Source organism: Oncorhynchus tshawytscha, linkage group LG33, assembly GCF_018296145.1.
Source record: "Oncorhynchus tshawytscha isolate Ot180627B linkage group LG33, Otsh_v2.0, whole genome shotgun sequence".
Lineage (NCBI taxonomy): Eukaryota > Metazoa > Chordata > Actinopteri > Salmoniformes > Salmonidae > Oncorhynchus > Oncorhynchus tshawytscha.
In genome coordinates, this window is record NC_056461.1 from 22,571,879 (window position 1) to 22,595,728 (window position 23,850).

The 23,850-nt window shown below is 44.4% G+C and overlaps 1 protein-coding gene across 1 annotated transcript in view; it reads right to left on the reverse strand.

Moving 5' to 3' along the window:
* Positions 1-1,168: 1,168 nt before the first annotated feature.
* ass1 (argininosuccinate synthase 1) overlaps positions 1,169-23,850 on the reverse strand; it is a 28,527-nt gene continuing 5,845 nt past the window's right edge. Inside the window, exons 5-15 of the mRNA XM_024397468.2 lie at positions 23,487-23,543; positions 23,273-23,347; positions 19,547-19,617; positions 19,151-19,181; positions 14,133-14,223; positions 10,734-10,818; positions 10,325-10,389; positions 7,421-7,552; positions 6,136-6,292; positions 1,535-1,600; positions 1,169-1,387 (exon numbers count right to left, since the gene is read on the reverse strand). Coding sequence (XP_024253236.1) covers positions 1,339-1,387; positions 1,535-1,600; positions 6,136-6,292; positions 7,421-7,552; positions 10,325-10,389; positions 10,734-10,818; positions 14,133-14,223; positions 19,151-19,181; positions 19,547-19,617; positions 23,273-23,347; positions 23,487-23,543 — 879 coding nt within the window. The 3' untranslated portion in view covers positions 1,169-1,338. The remainder of the gene's footprint in view (positions 1,388-1,534; positions 1,601-6,135; positions 6,293-7,420; positions 7,553-10,324; positions 10,390-10,733; positions 10,819-14,132; positions 14,224-19,150; positions 19,182-19,546; positions 19,618-23,272; positions 23,348-23,486; positions 23,544-23,850) is intronic.

The window sequence follows — 23,850 nt, forward strand, 5'->3', positions numbered from 1 at the left end:
CAGGCTAGTGGTTAATGCTCTGAACTGCGGCACCTTGACTGCTGCCACAGACCACAGCTCTCCATCACACACCTAGCAGTGTTCACATGTCAGTCTGCTTCATTTATATGGCTAATGACCTGGGGTAAGACACAAAGGTGAAAGGTCATAACTATCTTCCCCCTACACAGAGCTATACTGAGCTCCCACCACAGACCACAGATTGAGAGTGACAGTCGTACTACCCTACCCTCCTTTCTCCTTCAGCTTCACTGGCTAATCTGAATCCCTCATTTTCTGCACAAGCAATTCCCCCCCCCAAAAAGGCCAGTGATTACAGGCGACCTGCTGAATGTATGCACGCGTTACTAAATGCCAGGGCTAGCTGGTAATTGACCAGGCAGACTGAGACGCCTGCGGTGTAATTGAGCAGGGTTGAGGGGTTCTGGTGGGACTGAAAGGACCTGGGGATCCCCCACCGGCCATTAAGCCCAGCAGGAGGGCTCCTGCCTGGGTCCACCTCAGGCTCAGGGCGGCCCCTCATCGCCCCTTCAACAGTGTGGGACACCCAAAGATCTGGAGAGGGTTTGGATCATATAGTGTGAGAGGAGAATGAAAAATAAGACTATAGGGCACTAACTTTAAAAACGGTTCGTTTAAATTATTATTATTATTTTTTAAACACAGATTCTGCATTGAGACACACACATCCATGTCAATGGAGACTCAAAGCGAAGGTATCATTTAACTGCAATACATATACGTGTCATAAGTTCATCTCTTGCTGGCTGTCTGTCCATATGCAGTTGGAATGAACAGAGCAGAGCACACATGCTGAGCCTGATATACGTCGACCCCCAATTGGCCTGTCCTTTCACTCCAGTCGCGCCGTCACATACCAGAAATAGCCTCATCACTTCCACTACAGTAGATGACAGCTAGCCTAGCAACAAGGCCCAAGCACACCAGTGCAACCAACCAACCTCCCACTAGGCAACAGCGTCATCTACTGATCTACATATACTGTTTACATGATACAGCTTCCCTGATACCCTTAACCTCTTGACGGAACAGTGCCCAGATACGACTGTTCTGTACCAAAAGGACACCTATCAGATATACTAAATCAATGTAAGAATTCTCATTTACCCTCTTAAGCACAAAATGTAGTGTGACAGCAATACACTTCAATGATTCAAATACATTTTATTACAACATACGGTAACAAACACCTCATTTGAAATATGCAACTCGAAAACTACTCCGGTAAGGCAAGAGGGGTGAGAGTAAACATTAGGAAGTGTAAAGCTGCTTAAGACACAGGGGAGAGAAAGATGATCCAAGGCTGACCGTCTAGCCCTAGTGCTTGGAGTGATGTTCCCCCTGCAAACGGTGGTGCTCCCTTAGTCTGCAGTGAGAGAACAGAGTTAGTTAGTGCATTTATCGAAATCAAAAAAGTGTATGTAAAAAAATAAATATGGTTGACGCTCAAGAAGCCTTCCTGAAAATATAACCTTTTGGGGGACAATTGAGTTTGCTTATGAAGGACACAAACCTGACAGCGTTGATCTTGATGAATCCAGAGGCATCACATGGGTCATAGTCTCCCTGCACATCCATACTGGGACAAAAAAACAGGGGTGTAAGTCACGTTATTGTGTGGGCCTACGTGGTTGGGGAAGGGCTTTTGCAGTCACATTCTAAACTGAAGTTATTCCAACACCCGTCTAGCCCACAGGACAGGTAGGATAGTGAATAACATTAACCACGGATTATTGCATCATTCAAAAAAATGTTCAATAGATTTCTCTCTGAACGCATTTGCTCTTTATGTTTGCGATTTCAGAGGGGGAAAAAACAACCACACGTTGAGAAAAAGCACAAACACCCAACTCATTTGTAGACAATACAGTTTTGTACAAACTCCTAAGCAGAGGAAATGAGTTTCTCATAACCGGATGTTTTTTTTTGTCTGTGACATCCTTTTTGTAAGCAACGCCCGTGATGTAAAAATTATGCTAGTGAACATCTATTATATAGGCCTCTTGTGGCTCGTTCCCTTCTCCTCCTCGGTGTGTGTATTTGTAAAGGTGTGTGGTTTTGTAAGGTGTGCGTATTTGTAAAGGTGTGTGTGTGTGTGTGTCGGAGAGAGAGAGGGGGGAGAGTATGTTCCTCTATGTTAGAGCCTCGCTACCCTCCGAAGGTAGCACGCGACACAGTTGAAGCAGGGCAGTGGAAACAATTGTCTCCCTGAGCCAACATTCCTACAGTATAAAAGGTTATATTGGAGACTTGTTATATTGCGTTTTTACCTGAAATTGCAGTAACAACCTGTTTAATTTGGAAATTGTAGCTGCCGGCTGCACTGATATATAACATGAAAGACCATCCCACTACCAAAAACATGTCAAAGGTAGATCCTACACATAGGATGTGTTGTTTCATTTGTAACATTGTGTGGTGGTTTCAGAGGTGACACCACAAGTCCCAGAATGGTGCTGGTGGGGAGGGGGGTTGTTTTCCTGGGGCCCAGAGTTTCCCCTGACCTGGTAGTAGGCTAACCTAACCAACTTCGGACCCAAGTTGTGGCGTATGACATAGCAATAAATCAGCTGTAAAAAACAGTTTTATATGGGCTATGATGGGACCAGATAGTTTTTCTAATCTGGTCATGTGGTTTAAAATAAAACTCCTGGAAAGACTCCTGGCCCTAGGGAGGATTAAAACATTTAAACCATTTACAGAAACATACTAGTCTGAGCTCGCTGTATGCAGGGTTGCATCATGTAGACCTAAAAAGACACTCAAACAGCATGTCATCACTATTGTGTTGATTCATTCCACTAAAAAGACTTAGTTAGCGCAGCCACCCGAAGTGTGACTACAAACCAAATTTGATCACATTTTCTCAAACACAAATAAACGGGCCTACTTTAGGCTATAAAAACACACTGTTACATTTCCCCTGGCCCACATGGGATCAGAGAGCATACGATTCTCTAGGCTACCTGCAGCTGTGGTTGTCATCAGTAGCCCACAGTTGATCAGACTAATTGCACACGTTGACCAATCCAGCCATTTTATTTCATTACATTTTGCTGGTGGCAGGTATGGGCTTCCATACAAAACAGCTCATCTAGGTCAATTCACCTATGCCCATGTTTTCAGTAGCAATGAGCTTTTACCACATTTCATCGATTCACATGATCTTGAAAAAAAATAAGCCTGGTTTGTTTTAAGGTAGGCCTAGTGTACTTTTATATTCACATGAGAAGGTTAATCGTTCCTTTTTGATAGGCTAACGTTACTTGATGAAGGCATGATATAAATCAAAATGTAATGAGTGTAGCAAACAGACAAGAAAATAAACCTTTCATTGTCTGCACAATGCACATAAATGCTTCTGAATTATTGTATTACCCAGGAGTGTAAATATGCTTGTTGTATTACCCAGGAGTGTAAATATGCTTGTTGTATTACCCAGGAGTGTAAATATGCTTGTTGTATTACCCAGGAGTGTAAATATGCTTGTTGTATTACCCAGGAGTGTAAATATGCTTGTTGTATTACCCAGGAGTGTAAATATGCTTGTTGTATTACCCAGGAGTGTAAATATGCTTGTTGTATTACCCAGGAGTGTAAATATGCTTGTTGTATTACCCAGGAGTGTAAATATGCTTGTTGTATTACCCAGGAGTGTAAATATGCTTGTTGTATTACCCAGGAGTGTAAATATGCTTGTTGTATTACCCAGGAGTGTAAATATGCTTGTTGTATTACCCAGTGTAAATATGCTTGTTGTATTACCCAGGAGTGTAAATCTGCTTGTTGTATTACCCAGGAGTGTAAATCTGCTTGTTGTATTACCCAGGAGTGTAAATATGCTTGTTGTATTACCCAGGAGTGTAAATATGCTTGTTGTATTACCCAGGAGTGTAAATATGCTTGTTGTATTACCCAGGAGTGTAAATATGCTTGTTGTATTACCCAGGAGTGTAAATATGCTTGTTGTATTACCCAGGAGTGTAAATATGCTTGTTGTATTACCCAGGAGTGTAAATATGCTTGTTGTATTACCCAGGAGTGTAATATGCTTGTTGTATTACCCAGGAGTGTAATATGCTTGTTGTATTACCCAGGAGTGTAATATGGTTGTTGTATTATTCAATAAAAGCTAGGTTTCCATCCAATTGGCAACAGATTTCCATGAGAATATTCTAAAATCAGCATAAACACAATATGCACATTTCCCCACCAGAAACGTGTTTCCGTCAAATGGACTTGTTGTGGATAAAAGGCTGTGCGTGATGACGTAGTGCACATAAAAATAACTTGGTTAAATTCCCATGTAACCAATTAAAAAGTACAAGTTAAATGGGTTTCCATCGCATTTTCAACTCTGCTGACGTCCATTCTGGGCACTTGTGCTCTAGCCACCAGCTCCAGATACAGTGCAGGTATAGCCTACATGATGAGAATATTAAGGACAGCGAGATTGCTTGGTTGCCATTTGACAAATAAACATCGATCATCATGTCACCAGAATAAGACCCTCGATATTTATTGGAAAGGAGCATCAAGCTCATCACCGTGAACTTTCACCACCCTGAAGTTCATCATAACTTATTTCATCTGTAGCCTCAAACTGTATACGTGGACGACACAACGAGTCATCGCATGACTCCAAGTTTACTTCCATATGATGGTTATAATATAAATATTTGCGTATAAAAGCGTTTCCACCTCCATTTCTCACAATTAACTTTACCGACAAAAATAGCCCACCTTGCTAAGCGTGTTTTGTTTTGTCGACATTTGGAAAGTTTACCGACAGATTGTCTGTTTCCATCAGACATGTACTTTATTCGCATAAAAAGGCTGGATAGAAACCTGGTTATTGCTGAATATTTTGTGTTTACTTGCTACTGTGATATTTACGGTCAATTTGAGCTGCGGACCAAGAATGTCGCATTGCCAGCCACAACAAAAGGTTAGACAAGGATGTAATGTGAATTGAAAAGTAGAATTATCTTTTCGCCACCCCATCCCCTCATACTCGCCTTCATATCTCGTAGTGGGAATAGGGCCTAATTACAGTAGTTTTTACCTGCAGCGCTAACACCCTCAGCTCCTCCTCCACAGAGCCCCAGCTGCTAATCTAAGACCTTTACTCATTCTTCAGACACACCGTGCTGGAGGAAATCAAAGAATGTCAGAATTTTTTTTTTTAAAGACTCAGTGGAGAGAAAGAAAGGCAAGACCACCATCAACTCTCAAAACAAGGCTCCCTACCTACCATCTTATGAGTGCGGTCTATGAGGTGTTGAATGGCTGTGGAAGCAGGTTTCCAGAAGGTGAATACATAGGAAAAACCATGTGGTCTAATTGACTGCCAAACACCTAGCAGGAAACCTTTTGACATTTGTCCCAGATCAATGCAGCGTGTGTGTGATGCTATACCACTGTGTTAATGACACTGTTTACTGAGGAGACGCAGCTAGCTGTCCACCAGGGTCTTACAGTTAAGCATGGGTTTGGAGGGTGAAATGGTGTGTGTGTGTGGGGCTGTACTTCAGGTGGTATAAGTGGACTTTGCACCACAATGGGATCCTTCACAGGACACTCAGCACATCTGTTACCTCAGAATAGTGCCCCTAAGAGCTTCTCCTCCAGTGCAACCCAACACTCAGTCACCAACAGGAGTGTGTGTGAAAGAGAGCGAGGTTGAGCTCTCAGCTGCACAGCTCCCCCTGCTTAACTAGCATGAAACCTGTGCTTTGGCCCTAAAAGCAGCACTCTCCTCTCCTTTGGCTGGAAATGCCATTAGCGGTGGAGGGTAGATGGAAGGGGGCATATGGAGGCTTTGCTTTGGTCAGCACTGAGCCAGCCCAGGGGGCATTGGGGGCTTAGGTGTCTGAATGGACTCACTGTTCCACAGCGAAGAGACCAATGGGGAGAAAGCCCTCCAGGAATTGAGCTTGTCACCCCTGCTCCGCACTCTGATGTCTTTGGAGCCAGTGTCCATTTATTGTTGGTGTAGGGTCAGTGGAGAATGAAGTGACCTGAGCAAACAATGGGGATACTGCATATATGCAGTGAACTGATTATACTGTACCCAGAGATTAGTCACATGCACACAATGCTCGAGGTCCTTACCTGACCAGTTCCTCGTTGTAGAGGGATTTGGGCGACTCGCGGCCCAGGATGTAGACCTGGCCTTTGAAGACAGACAGCTGCACCTTCCCCTCAACGCTCTCCTGGGACTTGTCTATGCAGTGGCGCACAAACTCACACTCTGGACTATACCAGAAACCTGGGGACAAGGAACTGGATGTATACATGCTACTATAATGGAAATCATCCTTCAGCCTCCATTAGAAGTGTGGTTCAATTGTGCACATATGACCCCCCCCACCACCACCACCACATTCTCCTCCCATCCCACTCCTCATGCGAGCGCTCGTCCCATCGCTCCAGGTGAGGCTCAGACCCCCCCTCCTGCCTCACCCAGGTGACCTGCTCTGTCGGTCTGAGGGACAGCTGGACTGGGGGGGTAGAGAAAAATGACGCCCATCTCCATGGGGTGACTCTCTCCCTCTTCCATGCCCTTCCACCTCCCAATCCCAAGAACAATCCTCTCACCCAGTCCCTTTCCACTGAATCTGCACTGGTGTGAGTATCACACAGTCAGGACAGGGCTGAGTGTATGGATCAAGCCACAGCTGTCCTCTTTCTCTCTCTCTCTCTCCATACTGTGTTCTGTTCAGGGAATCCCCTGTGGCTTTAGCCCATGCAGTGGGCCAGGCAGAGACAGTGGTATTTCACGCTTTAAGACCATAATGAGTTTAATCTCTGCCCCCCTCTTAGAAGGAGCTAGCTAGCGCCTGTACCTTGGTGTCTCGCTCGCTCTCCCTGGTCTCTCTGCCTGCCTGGCCATCTCCCCTCCTCTCATGAGGATTTAAATTGCAGTGGCTCAGTAATCAGTCTCTAACGGCTGTGATCCTATTATAGGGGATGAAGGAAGGCCGGCCGGGGGGGATTAGGACACCTGAGCCAGGCAGACAGGAGGTTTAGGCCCCAGTCATTCAGTCACACATTACCTCTATGAGAGGCAGAAGTAACATAGTCACTCCTCACCTGTCAATCACCGTGATTGCCACTGTGTGAGGTGTTCTGGCAGAAAATGGCTGCTGTGTGCCATGCACAATTTATCACCCAGATCAGTGAAGTATTTTGCATAATTTTTTATCATCAATGTAAAGTGCTTTGAAAGCAAGTGAACATGACATAAATCAAATATATTATCAGGAGGCTGAATTGTTTTTGGCTAACCATTTAGTGTGTGTTCTAGGCGAGAACGTAACCATGAATGCACCGTTTCTGAATGCTGTATGAGCACTGTTTTAATGTGTGTTTTTTTTGCATAATACACCAAACGTACCGTTGTAGAGCATCTCGGCGAACTTGACCCCCAGGCCCTGTTTGATCCTCCTGACCTCTCGGTCCATGGTGAAGGTCTCTATGTCCAGGTGAGCGTGGTACAGGATGGTGCCTCCTGGGGTCTCATAGATACCTGGGGGAGCACAGAAACACACAACTAGGTGCGGAACGAAAGGTGGAGAGACAAATTAAGCACATAGGTTGCATTGCATTTCAAAATAGTCTGAAGTTGCGCCCCCCCCCAAACAAAATATTCCATTCTTACTTTTAGATGTGTGTATGGTTGTGAATTGTTAGATTTTACTGCACTGTTGGAGCTAGGAACACAAGCATTTAGCTACAGCCACAATAACATCTGCTAAATATGTGTATGCGACCAATATAATTTAAATTGATCAGAAGAGGTCTCTGGTGGTTCTGTGTCCATGACAACCTCATTGTACTTCCTTCCAGGACCAACTCAACTCAGACAGCTCTATTAGGAACCAGCCATCTTCACCCTCCTCCTCCAATACCTTGGCTGACGGACAGGCCAGCACCACAGTATATCAACCCAGTCAAAATGAGTCTGTCGCGGGCAAATGACAGGGTAGGAGGCCCCCGCCAGCCCTGAGCTAGGCCCCAGGCTCTCCCGACCCTGCAATTTACCCCCACTGCACTGTTGAGGGGAACGGAGGGAGAAGACAGAGGGGGGGGATGACAGGAGAAATGAAGCTGTCACTCAGCTGTCTGTCTTATGAGGTCGAAAAGAAAAGGCCGAAAGAGACCAGAGGAGAGAATGCGTTTCTCTATTCAAATAATGCCATTCTAATACGCTAAACCACGGGGACATCTCTGTTTAATTGACTATGTTTGCGTGTGGGCAGCATTAACAGGATATTCCTATCCTTTCCATTCAGTCTTTGGGATTAAACTCTGCGGATGGGCGCCTTGTGTTGGGACCTCAATTCACTGTTAGAAGGGGCACCGATACAATTCTTGTCTTAGATGGAATGGAGCCTACTTGAAGGTGAGGGGCGGACCAAAACATCATCTGAAAATTGAGAAGCACTTACAAAGCACTGGCTGCCCAAAACAGGATTTAGCAAAACTGCTAATCATTTAAACCTCAAAAAGTGGCAATTTGAGCCACTAAAACAAGGCAACAGAGGGCAAAACAGGGGCAATTCAACTGTCACTATCTGATAAAACAGTTCAAACTGCCCTTTAACCCAATTTACCTTAAGCACCCCAAAGAGAGATTAGAAAGACAAATGAACAATAAAAAGTCTCTCTTACCTTAGCTAAACCAACTGTGGCTTAGTTAAGCTTAGGAGGACAAAAACACCAGTGATTTCCAGGTATTAATCTTTTAAACAGTTTCTCTGTACGTAGGCCAATTCTGCTAGAGGGGGTAGAGGGGTTAAGACTAAGCATTAACCCCACCTGGGCTGAGCCTGTGCTCCCCTTTGGGCGTACAGCCCACGAATGCAGGCACAAATACACACATTAAGCCTGCTTCCTGCTTTCCTGATGTTCCTCTGATCAAGAATCAAAACACACACACACACACACACACACACTTCAGAATTGTAGTTCTTGAATTCAACTAGGCCTAAATTCCTGAAACACGAAAAAGTACAAATTTGTCTGATATTCTAAAATGATATTCTAAAAAACAAAACAAAAAATGCCTCCAAAAACAAATCAAATTTCTATAAATAATATATCAATCAGACCAGTTAATCATCACCATAACGTTCTCTACAGATCCTCAGCACAACATGGTTCGTCACAGTGGAGAGTTCAGAGCTCAGACAAGGGTTGACAGGTGTACACCACTTACATACACCAGTGAATGTTTTGTCGAGAACTGACAACATTCTTGACAACCATTTCCATGCCCCGCCTTCTTGACCCCCCCTCCCCCCCAAAGACATACAAATAAATGACACATTCAGTCTGTCAACTAGTCAATCCTCCTTGGCATCTTTTGTGCAAACCCCCCTTCTCCCCCTGCCGTCAACACACAATCTTTACTAGTTATTCACTGCCGTCAAACCTCACACTCCTCCTTTCCCATTTCTGTAGAAAAGATGAGCTTTGATCTTTTGTGCAGCCAAGAGGGAGAAAAGTGGGCTTCCCATTTTTCAATTTCTACCTGCCACTACGCCAGAGGCGGAGTGTGTTGGCGAGTCAATTTGCTGGTCAGGTTATTGTGAGGAGTAGAAATGCAGTGTGGCAGGAGGCAGGGGCCACTGAGGGAGTCAGTGACGTGCTGTCTGACATGGGACACGGTGCCACAAACATCTTGGCCCCTCACAGCCCTTAAGCATGCAGAAATAAGGAGGTTTTTGAGAAGCTCTGTTGACTGAGAGGGCAATTCGAAGTCATGCGGAGGAGTGGCCGACTGCCGAGATGGAGTGTGTGTGTGTGAACAACAGCGTGTGTCTGTGTGTGGGAGGCTGCAAAAAGAGAAATGCGAAGGCTTTCTGCATGTGAAAGTGAATGTGGGTCACATCAGACCCTCAGTTTACAGGTGAACCAGAGAAAAACATTTCCTCTGAAAGGAAAGAGAGGCACATAATGCTGTGTTTGTTCATGGTCTTGCTTTTCCTCCACAACACTTTTATGCAAGTGGAATAGCAAGTGTTCCCTTTTAGCACTGACATAAAATGACTGCAATTGCCTGAAAGCACTAGAGATGTGACAGGAAGCTTTACAAATGGATAGGACATGGAAGTGTTGGCACTTAGGGCGGAGTAGGTACTGTATGTCTTTGTGCTAGCTTATCTATAAATCTAACATTTCTAGAAAAGGGAAGTGCATTTTAACCAAAGCTATTGATACAGTATACATGTTTTTCCTCTCAATTCATCTGTATTCTCTCAGGATCTCTTCTCATTACACTTCGTCACTGCCTTACCTCTGGACTTCATGCCGATGAAGCGATTCTCCACGATGTCGATCCTCCCAACTCCATGCCTCCCTCTGAGACCACAATGGAAACCACAATAGAATTCTTACTCACCAAGAACAGTAGTCAATATTTCTGTATTCTCGCCTGCAAACACCCACACTTTGCTGAAAACACTGCAGTAAGAGTTTACACACTGCCCTCTAATGGTGATTCCATGCAGTCAATAAAGGATTCTCATTCGCAGTTTGGCTCTCCCTACTGATTGTCCGACTCACCCCATCTCATCGAGGTAAGAGAAAGTCCGACTCACCCCATCTCATCGAGGTAAGAGAAAGTCCGACTCACCCCATCTCATCGAGGTAAGAGAAAGTCCGACTCACCCCATCTCATCGAGGTAAGAGAAAGTCCGACTCACCCCATCTCATTGAGGTAAGAGAAGATGTCCAGCGGTGTGTCCTTCGACTTCCCCTCCTTGACGTGGGTCACCTTAATGGGCACACCTGTGTGGGTTGGAATGGAACAGTCAGTCAGTTACGCAACAGCCTGGAGAGATACTGCATCATCATAATACTGTGCTACACTAGGTCATTCAGGTTAATAATATTGTTCTCTTACAGTTTCAAATCTGATCTCGTCACATTCAGCAAATTTTGGATTTGGGCAGAAGCTGTATTTATGAATGACAGAATCAATATGTATGGCCAAAATTGTTACTACATTTCCACCTATTCGTTTAATGTTCACTAAAAACAAACAAAGTGAAGAGACTGATTCCCAGGCACTGAACACAGTTCACAAGGGAGATGGGAGAGACCATGAAAATAGTGAGGGAGTGGAGAGGAAGATTTGGATGTGGGGGAATGTGGAGGGAGGGTAACGGGTGTTAATGGTAGAATACTTCAATAGGATGTGGTGAGAAGTACTAATATATTCAAAAGCCCTGCTCATTTGAAGGCTGTGAAATCCCAGACAGGCCTTTCCTAATTTAATTACACACCCGTGCTTTGAGTCACCCATACCTTTTCTACCAATAGCCTCGCACTGCGGTATGAGTGAATGTGTGCGTGCGCATTATTAGGAACGCATTGACCATTCCTAATAAAGCACACACACACACACGCCTAGGTGCTCCCCAATCAATCTCCATCCCCAACTTTCCCTACAAAGACACACTAAATTCAGTTTATTAGGTACAACCATCTAGTACTGGGTCGGACCCCCCCCTTTGCCTCCAGAACTGCCCGAATTCGTCGGGATTCTCTGTGGAAATGTTGCTCAATTGGTATCAAGGGAGCTAACGTGTTCCAGGAAAACATTCTTCTCACCATTACACCACCAGCCTGTACCGTTGACATCAGGCAGGATGGGGCCATGGACTCATACTGCTTACGCCAAACCCTGACTCTGCCATCAGCATGACGCAACAGGAACCGGGATTTTTCGGAACAGGCAATGTTTTTCCACTCCTCAGTTGTCCAGTGTTGATGATCCGGTGCTCACTGGAGCCGCTTCCTCTTGTTTTTAGCTGATAGGAGTGGAACCCGGTGTGGTCGTCTGCTGTAATAATCCATCCGTGACAAGGACCGACGAGATGCGTTCCGAGATGTTCTGCACATCACTGTTGTACTGCGCCGTTATTCGCCTCTTAGCTTGCACGATTCTTGACCTTCTCATTCATCCTCTCATCAACGAGCTGTTTTCACCCACAGGACTGCTGATTGAATGTTTTTTTGTTTGTCGCACCATTCTCGGTAAACCCTAGACACTGTCGTGCGTGAAAAGCCCAAGATGCCGACGGTTTCTGAGATACTGGAACCGCTGCACCGACGATCATAACATGCTCAAAGTCGCATAGGTCACCTGTTTTGCCCATAATAACGTTTAAATCGAACAGTAACCGAATGCCTCGGTGTCCGTCTGCCTGCTTTATATAGCAAGCCATGGCCATGTGACTTACTGTCTGTAGGAGCGAACCATATTCATGAAAGGGGTGGTGTACCTAATAAACTGGCCAATGTATTTTGGCCACTGTCATTTACTTGCTTATTCATAGTATTCATAGGTTAAAATGAGCAACGCAAAGGTCAAAGGTGGAGGAGGTGCAATAGACTGGGACATGGGCGGGGGAGGTGGGGGGCTAAAAGAGCTTTTGAAGACACACGAAGGATAGAAGAAAGAAAAATAAATCTGCAGATAGTCACTCCCCTATCCATCCAGCGCTCATTAGCATTTAGCAAGCTTGCAGTTGCCAATCAAGTCCCGGTAAAAAAGCAGCACTCCTGGTTGCATTTCAATGGGCCCAAATGTAAGCCCTGTTCAAATGACACGTAAAGGACTTGACAAAATATTTTTAGACAAGGGCTTTGTCACTTCGGCCCCTGAGGAAAACTCCCAGAGCCGGAGAGGGCACACGGATAGCGCTCCGACAAAGCCCCCTGATCCCCCAAATAGTTAATAATTAGATTAAAAGTTCAAATAAATTAAGTGAGGGTGTGAATGCGGGAGCCGGGCCCGGCCTCTCGTCCTCCTCTCCTCCATCTCGCCGTGTCTATCATTCACTGGGCCTTTCTTTTCCCTGCCTGCCCTTTTCTTCAGCGCTGAAGTGAACAGTGCAAACAATGGGACAGCAGACACAGTTGTAGGAAAAATTACTGCTTTAAATTTTTCCTCTCTCTTTTTCCTTTCCCCCCTCTTTCAATGAAAGGAAGAGGGATAAAAAAAGGACAGAAAGAAGGGGAAAACTGCTGCTGATGAAAGAAAGTTTAGTTTATCTTTTTAATCAGTGAGAAAGCCCGGTGAAAAAAGGGCTGGTGGGAGATGAAAAGATGGAAACATTCTTGCGCTGATCTTGTGCTTGAGGAGGAGGAGTAAAGCTGAAGCCTTTGTGTGAGCCACTAAAACAGCTTTTGTCATCGTCACTCAATAAGGGGAGAAAAAAAAACTATGAAAACTGATTGCAAATGAGCAAAGGGCCGAGGTGAAACCAGGTTATACGATGACGTCAGTTTCAGATTCCTATTACTATTTTTTTTTTTTTTTTTATTGTTTAAACCTTCCTTCAAATGAAGATTTAACAGTTCTCTATAAACTTTATCATTGCTCCTCTCCCTCCAATTTCACTTACTTCAGATATAAATCTCAAATAAACCCCACAAACCTTCAAAGTTGCATAAATCAGCAGACAGATACCAACGTAAATCACAGATGAAACCTCCTTTCTCTTCTATTCCTCTCTGAACTGCTTCAGTGTAGTAGCAATGTCATAAAACTGTCACTGGTCATCACCATGATCAGAGGCTAATGTCCTGCCATGTCTTTTGAAGCCCCAGCAGGCCTCAGTGGCCTGTAGCCCCCCCATCCCTCCATTTATACACACGGATACTTGTGACCAGGATCTAGATTAGAGGGATTTCTGCTTCTGGCCCCAGGCTGGGATGTGTGTCTCTTTTCGGCAACTGGGCTAATGTGTCACTTTCCTGGGCCTCCCTCAGTCAATTGTATTAGCTGGCTTAACGCTTCCGGCCCCTCCATGCCCCCAGGCAGGCTGCTTTAGTTTAGACTGCTCCGGGTTGTGGGGCTGGGCTGTCCTAGGTCTGGGTGGTCAGAGTGATAAACACAGCCAGGGAAAGGCAGGGTAGCACGGGGTCTACAGCAGCCCTGGGGCTGTGGGTATGGCCAAGCCATTGGTGGACAAGACGAACAAACTAACACAGGTCAGGACTGGACTCGGAATCATAAACCCCGGCTGAACTAGAGGACTAAAAAGTCCCACTACATGGGATGAGGAGATGTAGACAGACGGACGGACACACACCTTTTTTGAACTCGATCTCCAGCACATCTGGGCTGTTGGGGGCGTCCTCTGGGCTCTTGGTCATCAGGTACAGGTCAGCTGGAGCATGGCTCTGTAATATACACACAATGCCATTCACATTTCAGCACTTAGTATGGTACTAGGAGATTCAGTTGAGAACATGGCAGACATAGCCAGTCTACTGTGGGTGGAGGGATGGGATGATGCGTGAAAATAAATAACCTTCAAAAGCTGTCAGGATCTGAGAGAAAAAGACAAAAATCTACATCCTATTTTTCTCCTCTATTTGGTTTCATTTTTCCCTGCTTGGCCTTTCACCGCAGAGGGAGGTGGAGAGAAGAGGAAGAGATGCATCAGGAAAAAGAGAGAGAGAAAGACAGACCCCAATCCACTGAAAGAAGACACTTCATAAGTCAAAGCACATCTGATACTATGACAGGATGTACTCAAGCGAATGCCACACAATATTCACCGGCTGTTTGGAAAGGCGCAAGCAAATCTTCCAAATCTGCCATCCAGCCTCCCCCTCCCCATAAGCTTTTCCACATCCTCTGGAATTGACTTTCTGACTGACATTCTCCTTTATTTCTCTTCAGATGAAGAATGAATCTTTATGGGAACCACACAACAACAACCTACCCCTCCTACCCTGAGAGCCATAGGAAGTTGTAGGAGCCGACACAGACGTTTGTTGTTTTCCAGTTGGGGGGAGTTGGTAGTTGAGCACTTAAATAAAAATCGGGCTGACACCCCCGCCAATTACCTCACATTACAACCAGACGATGGCCAATGTCCCCTGAGCTGAGGCAAATTGCAGGGGAACTATGCAAAATAACCACTGGGTGCATTTAAATGAAAACCTTTACCAGACGGGAAAAAATCATAGGATAACTAATCTCGCTCTCAGCCGCAGAGAGATCGCCCATGTCGGGGAACGAGTGCAATCGCTTCTTTCCTTTTAACTAAACACCAACGTCAACTTTAAAAGGCTCCCATCTCTCCTTTTTATTTTCTGCCTCAGCGCCCAAGAAGACAACAAACGAGAGGGAGAAGGAGTGGGGCAAAACGACTCCCCGAAAAACCCATTTGATGCATACTATTGAAGGGGACAGAACCGAGGAACACAGCATGATTTAATTTGAACAACAGACTGAGCAGGCCTTGCTCTGTGAATCTGGGTATGATAACTATTGTTGTGTGGTTACTATAGTGTTCTACAGAGTTGCCTTACCTACTAGTGGTTTAAAGCCTACGCAATCCTAACCAATGAAGATGCATTGTTTCTGCCGGCTAGAGTTCACTCTATGATAAAGACGTTATCCTTCTTACCTCTCTACACAGACACATTATCTCAAGGAAATACATGGAATATCAATTCAAACATGTATGCTCACGAGACGCGAGTGACAAAGTGAGAGAGAGAGAAATGGAAAGAGCGAGGGAATAGTTTCCAGTGCTTAAAGATCAATGCATTTCAATTCCAGCCCCCCGCAGGTGGACCAGTCCCAAAGCCCCTGGCCCCGAAAGACAGGAACATTTAGAAATGGAGCGAGAGTGAGAGAAAGGGAGAGCAATGCTGTCAAATGGGGCGTGAAGCTCAGCCATCATGTCGCTGTGCATAGCTCCCTTTTGCAGCCATTCTCCAGTAGTTCTGCCATATTGTGGTGCTGCTGTGGTCCCACTCAATGCGGCCCCCAGAAAGAGGGCTGTGGCAGCGTGAACTTAAAGTGAGTAAATTTCTATCTTTCCACACGTTAGCTGCCTCATTGCCTTTCAATTGAGTCCAGTGGCCTCCAAAGAAAAAAGGCAGAGGTGGGGAGAGAGTTGGGGGGGGCCTGGAAGAAAATCTGGCCCACTGGTTTGGAACTGACACTTAAATCACCACGTCTAAAGTCAGGCCTTGTCTTTAAAATGCCATTTGCAAACATGGCACATTGAGAATGTATTAAATCTGATTTGTGTGGACTATTTTTTATGTTTAACACCCCGCTACATTTGGTTAACATTATCATTGGCCGTATCATGGGGCGGCAGGTAGCCTAGCGGTTAGAGAGGTGAGCCAGCAACCGGAGGCTGGCCTGTTCGAATCCCGGGTCAGTTGGGAAAAATCTGGCGGGAAGTGAGCTGGCAACTGGAGGGTTGCTGTATCAAATCCTAGATGCCATTGAGCAAGGCACTTAACCCCTCACAACAACAGCTCCCCAGGTATCCAGTGTGGTAGCACCCGCACCTCTCCGAAACCTGTGTGTATTTCAGGGGGGTTGGAAGCGGAAGTACAATTTTGGTTGAACCTTGTGTGCAATTGACCAATAAAGAAAATCTTAACCTTTGTCTACAGTATCTACCAACAGCTTTGCCCAAAAGGCAACACTAGTAACAAGTACAAACTATAAGACAGCAACTAAATCAGAGACAAATAGATTGACAGAAAGCTCTATGATAGGTCAGACCCAACCATCTGACCAAGGGGCGAGAAGTTGCATGACAAATCTAACCCTCCGTGCTTGAAAAGACACCTACACACACCATCCAACGCATCCTTCCCCCTAGGCAGCTGCGTCACGGGCCGGGTCATTTCCAAACTAACAGAAAACAAGTTTCATTTCCTCTGTGTAGCAACACCGTCTGTTCCGCTACCACCTCTTTAGTCAATACCATCAAAGGGGCTCGGGGTTTACCACACAACATCGTTGTCCTTCACTCCTACTGGGCTACTGGGGGGCTACTGGGCCAGGGGAAGTCCAGCCAAAGCCAGGGACTATCATTTAGACAGAGGGGATGTTTTAATGACTGCTGACGAGTGTCACACTGCCCCAGGGACCCGGCCCCTGACCGGTAAACTGACAGCACAGAGGATATTGGGTTGTGTTTCAGGACAAATAGCTTGCCTTTTCAAGTTAAATAGCTTCACATTATTTATACAAGTTCAATCAGATCAGGAAAGCAGCTACAACGTGTTATCGATAAGGCAAATGATAGATCTGTTACATAGGGTTTGAGCTTCAGAGTTGAAATGCTTGTCATTGAATTGCAATGTGTTCAAAAATAAAAATGCATCATCAAAATTCCATCCTTCATAGAAACTTTGATCCCCTGGTTGCTCCTAATCCAGAAGAACAATGTCAAATGTGAGCAGATAAAGACAATGTAGCCTAGTGGTGTAGCTAAAGCCTAACCTCTGGTGTAATGGGAGAGAATCCAGCTAGTGGGAATAGCCACAAGTGCAACCTGACCCTGGCTACCTTATCTCAGAAGGAACATATGAGCGACCATTTGGACATTTCCTAATCTGTGTGTGGGGAGAGTGGAGCCATTGTGTTTACAGGTGGGCGGAGAGGCACTGTGAATGGAGGGAGTCTGCTCCGGCCTTGGGGGGGTAACTGGACTCCTAGGAGGCAGATGCCCAGTTGAGAACTAGAAGGTTGAGATGACCTTTTCAATATCTCCTCGCGGACAGTCATGTTTGGGTGCACATGTTGATAAGAGGTTAATAATGACAGAGTACATTGATGTAGTATTACCATCTGGGTTGTACATTCAATTTACAGTAAGGTTTCTTCGAAGCCTGAAACGGTTTTAAATTGACACATTAAAAGTAAAATGTTTAAAGTACTTGGAAAATGTGTATTATCTCAAATAATCTCCTACGGGAGCAAAAACTGAGCAAATGAGTGAATTATTACAGTCTGTTCAATTTGAAATGGATCATAACAGGCCCCGAGTAATGTATTCAAATCCCTTTATCACTTGTATCTCCTCCACCATAAATATTTCATCGCATTTAATTCCATTGATAAATTCATTGTGAAAGTAAATGGGACTAAAACCATGAATTAAATCAATTACACAATACTGTCATACTACACATCGCTATGCTATTGAGTCGTTTCTTTTCAGGATGAATTTCTCCACAGGGCGAGCGTCGGAGAGAGAAAAGCCTGCGTTACAGTTCTGCCCCTGCCTCGCCAATCCAAAAGCGGGGGACCCCTCGCCTCCCTGACACCCCGTCCATTGGGACGCTCATCTGTCTGCCCGCCTTTGTACTTTACTGTTACTGGTGACATTCTGGTGTCACGGTGAAATGGGTCCCTCCCACGTTGCAGCCTGCGGCGGCGCAACCAGAAACAATGGTCCCCCAAGAGCCGGGGGGACCCAGGAGGCCCAGCTGGGCGCACTGCCCTAACCCTTCCCCCGGCTCCCATGAAATCGGGAATTATGCGAGCCGTTTCTGATGACAAGTCAGTGTCTGTGTGTCCCAGGCTCTTCCCAGGCTCGGCAAGGTTTAGGGTGAGAAGAGACAACAAGGAGGGATGAGGTTTGAGTCGTCAAGGGTGACCTTTGTGTACAGCCTTGACCTCTGACCCCTGAAGAGATCAAACTATCTCTGTCTCACTGTGGGCTCAGGGTTTGGTTCATCTGTGCTGGTGCCAATATAAGAGATTGGGGGGGGGGCTCTTCTTAACTTTATCTCAATAGACTCTCTAATCTAGGGTTGCAAAATTCCAATAACTTTCCCCAAATCCCCTGGTTTTCCAGAAATCCTGGTTGGAGGATTCATGGAATTTAGGAGAGAATAAGCAGGAAATCTGTGAATCCCCTAACCGGGATTTCAGGAAAAACTTTTTGGGAAAGTTATTTCACAACTCTACTCCTATCAGCTATTGCTTTGTACATATTACAACACAATAATATATACTGTAAAAAAGAAAACGTGAAACAGGGAGAATCTATAAACTACCAGGCAGGTTGACTATGGAGAGAAATGTTGAATATGAGTAGGAGGACAAAGGATGTGATTGACACTGTATGGTCAACGACATGGATTAGCTGACACTATGTGAACCTAGGTCCAGTGTATCCATCCTGATACTCTTGAGAAGTTTGCTGTTGTGATTCAGACAGCAGGAGGTGAGATGAACAACCTGCTGAATCCGGCACTGGGATGAATGGTGACATGTTAGGGGCCATAATTGTCCTGATTGATTCCTCAGCCTGCTCATGCATGCAGAAGATCTTACCTTGGGATTTTCCAGTATTCCAGACTCATAGCTGTTGAAACAGACAATGAGAAGGTATGTTGGTGAACACATGCATTCCCTTTGTCATTCTACAGCAGTGTTTCCCAACTAAGCAAACCTAATTCTACTTTTCAACTAATCATCAAGCCCTTGATAAGTTGAATCAGGCGTCATTGTCCGGGTAGACAACAAAAATGTGTGGCGTTGGGGGTACTCAAGGACCGGAGTTGGGATGCACTGCTCTACAGGATATAGCTAATGTGGGAGACAAATGACCAAAAAGGGCCAATACCGCCTGAAAGTTACAAACTATTCTTGTAAAAATAAAACATATGTATTTTCTTCAACCTTAATTTAACCAGGAAGTATTGTGAGCATCAGTGGTGTTCTTCTCACCTGATGTGCATGAGGTTGGCATCCATGCTCCAGGGTGCTTTAGGGGTGACGGGCACAGGGATGCCATGTTTCTGGGGGTGAGAGAAGAGTCAATGATAACAGTATATTAACACTTCAACTAAGACCGCTCTGAGCAATACATTTTTATCTGCTAAATTCTGAATAGTTAAACCAATCATATCACCTTCAGCTGTTCTTTAACAACTGCAATTGTTGATTTGACTTCAAATCTGGTCATTCCGTTATTTAAGTTCAACATTGTATAACACAATCATGGGAAGGGAGAAAAGCTTGATAAATGGTGACTGATGCACACATGGGACTAAAAGGCCATGATCCCCCTCTAGTGGGCAGAGTGGAGAACACCACCTCATAGACAAACACTGCCAGGCAACATGAAAAGAACCTGACTCACTAACGTTTATGTTTAAATGACATTGGGTATGGGTGTGAATGGCATTGGGTGTGAATGTTTAAATGACATTGGGAACTTGCAATTAAAAAAAATATCCCTAACCGTTTTAATTTATTTTAAGCTGCAATATGTAACTTTTTGGGCAAGCCAACAAAATTCACATAGAAATGTGAGTTATATATCTGTCATTCTCAATGAAAGCAAGTCTAAGTAGCAGTAGATATAGCACACATAGAATATATCTATGCTTCCCGTTTTTAAGTTTCTTTCTTGCATCTTTTACTATCGGTTTTGTACACCAACTTCAAACTGCTGAAACACAACATATTTCACAGAGGTTTAGATGGTACAATGATTCTCTACACTATATTCGCTTGTCACAAACTGAAATTAGGCTAACTATTTGAATTTTAGCAACCAGGAAATGGCAGAGCAAACAAAATTCTAATCACAGTGCAGGTTCCGATCATCATAATGAAAGGAAAAATAACAATTTAACAAAATGCCTAACGTGCGCTGACCACACCGCTCGAGTTTCGGGCTTTGTAAAATAAATGTACACATACACGTTATTCAAATCATTGCACCCGCACGTCTGCATAGAACTTGGTTCTATTTGTGACTGTCACGTCCTGACCATAGAGAGCCCTTATTTTCTTTTCTTTTACCTTAATATAATACATCAATAAAATCAATTTAGCCTCAAATAAATAATGAAACATGTTCAATTTGGTTTAAATAATGCAAAAACAAAGTGTTGGAGAAGAAAGTAAAAGTGCAATATGTGCCATGTAAAAAAGCTAATGTTTAAGTTCCTTGCTCAGAACATGAGAACATATGAAAGCTGGTGGTTCCTTTTTACATGAGGCTTCAATATTCCCAGGTAAGAAGTTTTAGGTTGTAGTTATTATAGGACTCTCTCTCTCTACACCATTTGTATTTCATATACCTTTGACTATTGGATGTTCTTATAGGCACTTTAGTATTGCCAGTGTAACAGTATAGCTTCCGTCCCTCTCCTCGCCCCTACCTGGGCTCGAAGCATGGAACACATTGACAACAGCCACCCTCGAAGCATTGTTACCCATCACTCCACAAAAGCTGCGGCCCTTGCTCAGCAAGGGGAACAACTACTCCAACTCTCAGAGCGAGTGACGTCACCGATTGAAACGCGATTAGCGCGCACCCCGCTAACTAGCTAGCCATTTCACATCGGTTACACCAGCCTAATCTCGGGAGTTGATAGGCTTGAAGTCATAAACCGCTCAATGCTTGAAGCACAGCGAAGAGCTGCTGGCAAACGCACAAAAGTGCTGTTTGAATGAATGCTTACAAGCCTGCTGCTGCCTACCATCGCTCAGGCAGACTGCTCTATGAAATATAAAATAATAGACTTAATTATGACATAATAACATACTTTGGTCATTGATATGGTTGAATCCGGAAACTATCATTTAGAAAACAAAATGTTTATTCTTTCAGTGAAATACGGAACCGTTCCATATTTTATCTAACGGGTGGCATCCATAAGTCTAAATATTGCTGTTACATTGTACAACCTTCAATGTTATGTCATAATTAAGCACAATTCTGGCAAATTAATTACGGTCTTTGTTAGGAATAAATGGTCTTCACACAGTTCGCAACGAGCCTGGCGGCCCAAACTGCTGCATATACCCTGACTGCTTGCTCGGAACGCAAGAGAAGTGACACAATTTCCCTAATTATAAGAAATTCATGTTAGCAGGCAATATTAACTAAATATGCAGGTTTAAAAATGATATACTTGTGTATTGATTTTAAAGAAAGGCATTGACGGTTAGGTTTGGTGCAACGACAGTGTTAAATCATCACCCGTTTGGCGAAGTAGGCTGTGATTCAATGAGAAATGAACAGGCACCGCATAGATTATATGCAACCCAGGACACGCTAGATAAACTAGTAATATCAACCATGTGTAGTTAACTAGTGATTAGGTAAAGATTGATTGTTTTTTATAAGATAAGTTTAATGCTCGCTAGCAACTCACGGTGGCTTCTTGCTGCCCTCGCATAACAGGTATTCAGCTTGCCATGCAGGCTCCTCGTGGAGTGCAATGTAAGGCAGGTGGTTAGAGCATTGGACTAGTAACCGGAAGGTTGCAAAAAAGAATCCCCAAGCTGACAAGGTAAAAATCTGTCATTCTGCCCCTGAACAAGGCAGTTAACCCACCTTTCCTAGGCCTTCATTGAAAATAAGAATGTGTTCTTAACTGACTTGCCTAGTTAAATAAAGGTGTATTAAAAAAATAAAAAAATGTAAACATTTTTTTTTTAAACGGCCAAATCGGTGTCCAAAAATACCGATTTCCGATTGCCATGAAAGCTTGAAATCGGCCCTAATTAATCGGCCATTCCGATTAATCGGTCGACCTCTAATTCCCACATCTCATCTCCTCAATGCGCTCAGCACGTCATCGTTGTTTACAGTTGGGAAAGTGGCAGAGTCAGACAGGGACGCGACAGCAGCGAAGCCCTGTATACTTTGAGAATTTAAATGAGAAAGTGGTCAAATAAATGCGAGGTGGATTTGAACTACAGTGGCAGGATAGTTGCAACGCTTAACCATCTGAAAAGGGAGACATCGAAAGACCCAAGCCGTTGCTGGCAGCAGTGCGATAACGGATGGAGTGAGAAAATCACAGCGTTGATGACAGAAATGATTGCAGTTGATATGCCGCCACTGTCAATGGTAAAGGACGTAGGCTTCAATGCACTGATGGCATATCTAGAACCAGACTACAAGATGACAAAACTTGATGGCCCGGATGGAGATATTGTACAATGATTGCTCTGCAAGTACAAAGGGCAAGCTTTCAAAAACCATACATGGCGTTAACACATTGTCAGAGGTCTATGAACACGCTGTCATGCATCACTGCAGCGAGCCATCACATTGATGAGAAGTGGGACATGTACTGCCAACTGAGAACATGGAGGAGAGGGTCACAGTAGAGAACCTAAAATGGCATTAACTACAGTCATTGTTGAGTGGGAGGGGTACAGCAGTAAGGTGACTGCCGCCTGTTAGGTAGTCAGGGCTGCACTAGATTGAACGGCACTGCCCCCTAGCGGTCACACACAGGACCAAATGTGAATTGTGAATTCACATAATTTAATACTTTTTAAAATAATTTAAACCATTTAAAAATGGCAGTTTAAACTTTCAAATGTTTACATAAATCACATCCCTAATGTATATGAAGAGATCCTATCACACACTCACTGCCAGGCAACATGTTATGAAGTGATCCTATCATGTGGAAGTGTTACCTCGGCATACTCCATCAGATCCTTCCTCCCAACGAAGCGATTGTAGAACTCAGGGATCCTCCATGGAGCAATAATCTGAGCGGGAGAGAGAGGAGCGAGGGTTACGCATGTCATTTGTATGGTGCATTATCTGAAGTAAATGTTGGATGATGGGACAGTCATGTTGTGTAGTTACAGGTGTTCATGCAGAGGAGCTGGGGAAGACCGAACTGACCTGAACCTCAGGGTAGAGGGCATAGCAGGTGAGCTCGAATCGGATCTGATCGTTGCCCTGAAAGTCACAGTTAACCAATTCAGACACAAAACACTAGTAACATGTCCAGAAAGAAATCTAAAAACTACTAGCAAAGACAGAGAGATAATCAAGCAGGTGATTTCTCACTCACCTAAGACAAGTTAAGGTTCAAATCACTTCCAATGGTAGTTGAAAAAGCATGTAAACTGACAAGCTTCCAGTGAGTGACTTCTTGCAGTTAGTGTTGGTTGAAGGCTCAATTCAGTGGCATTTGTCTCCATCTACAGTTGGAGCAGGGACACTACATCTCCCCACAGTATCGTTACACTTGTGGCTGACTAAT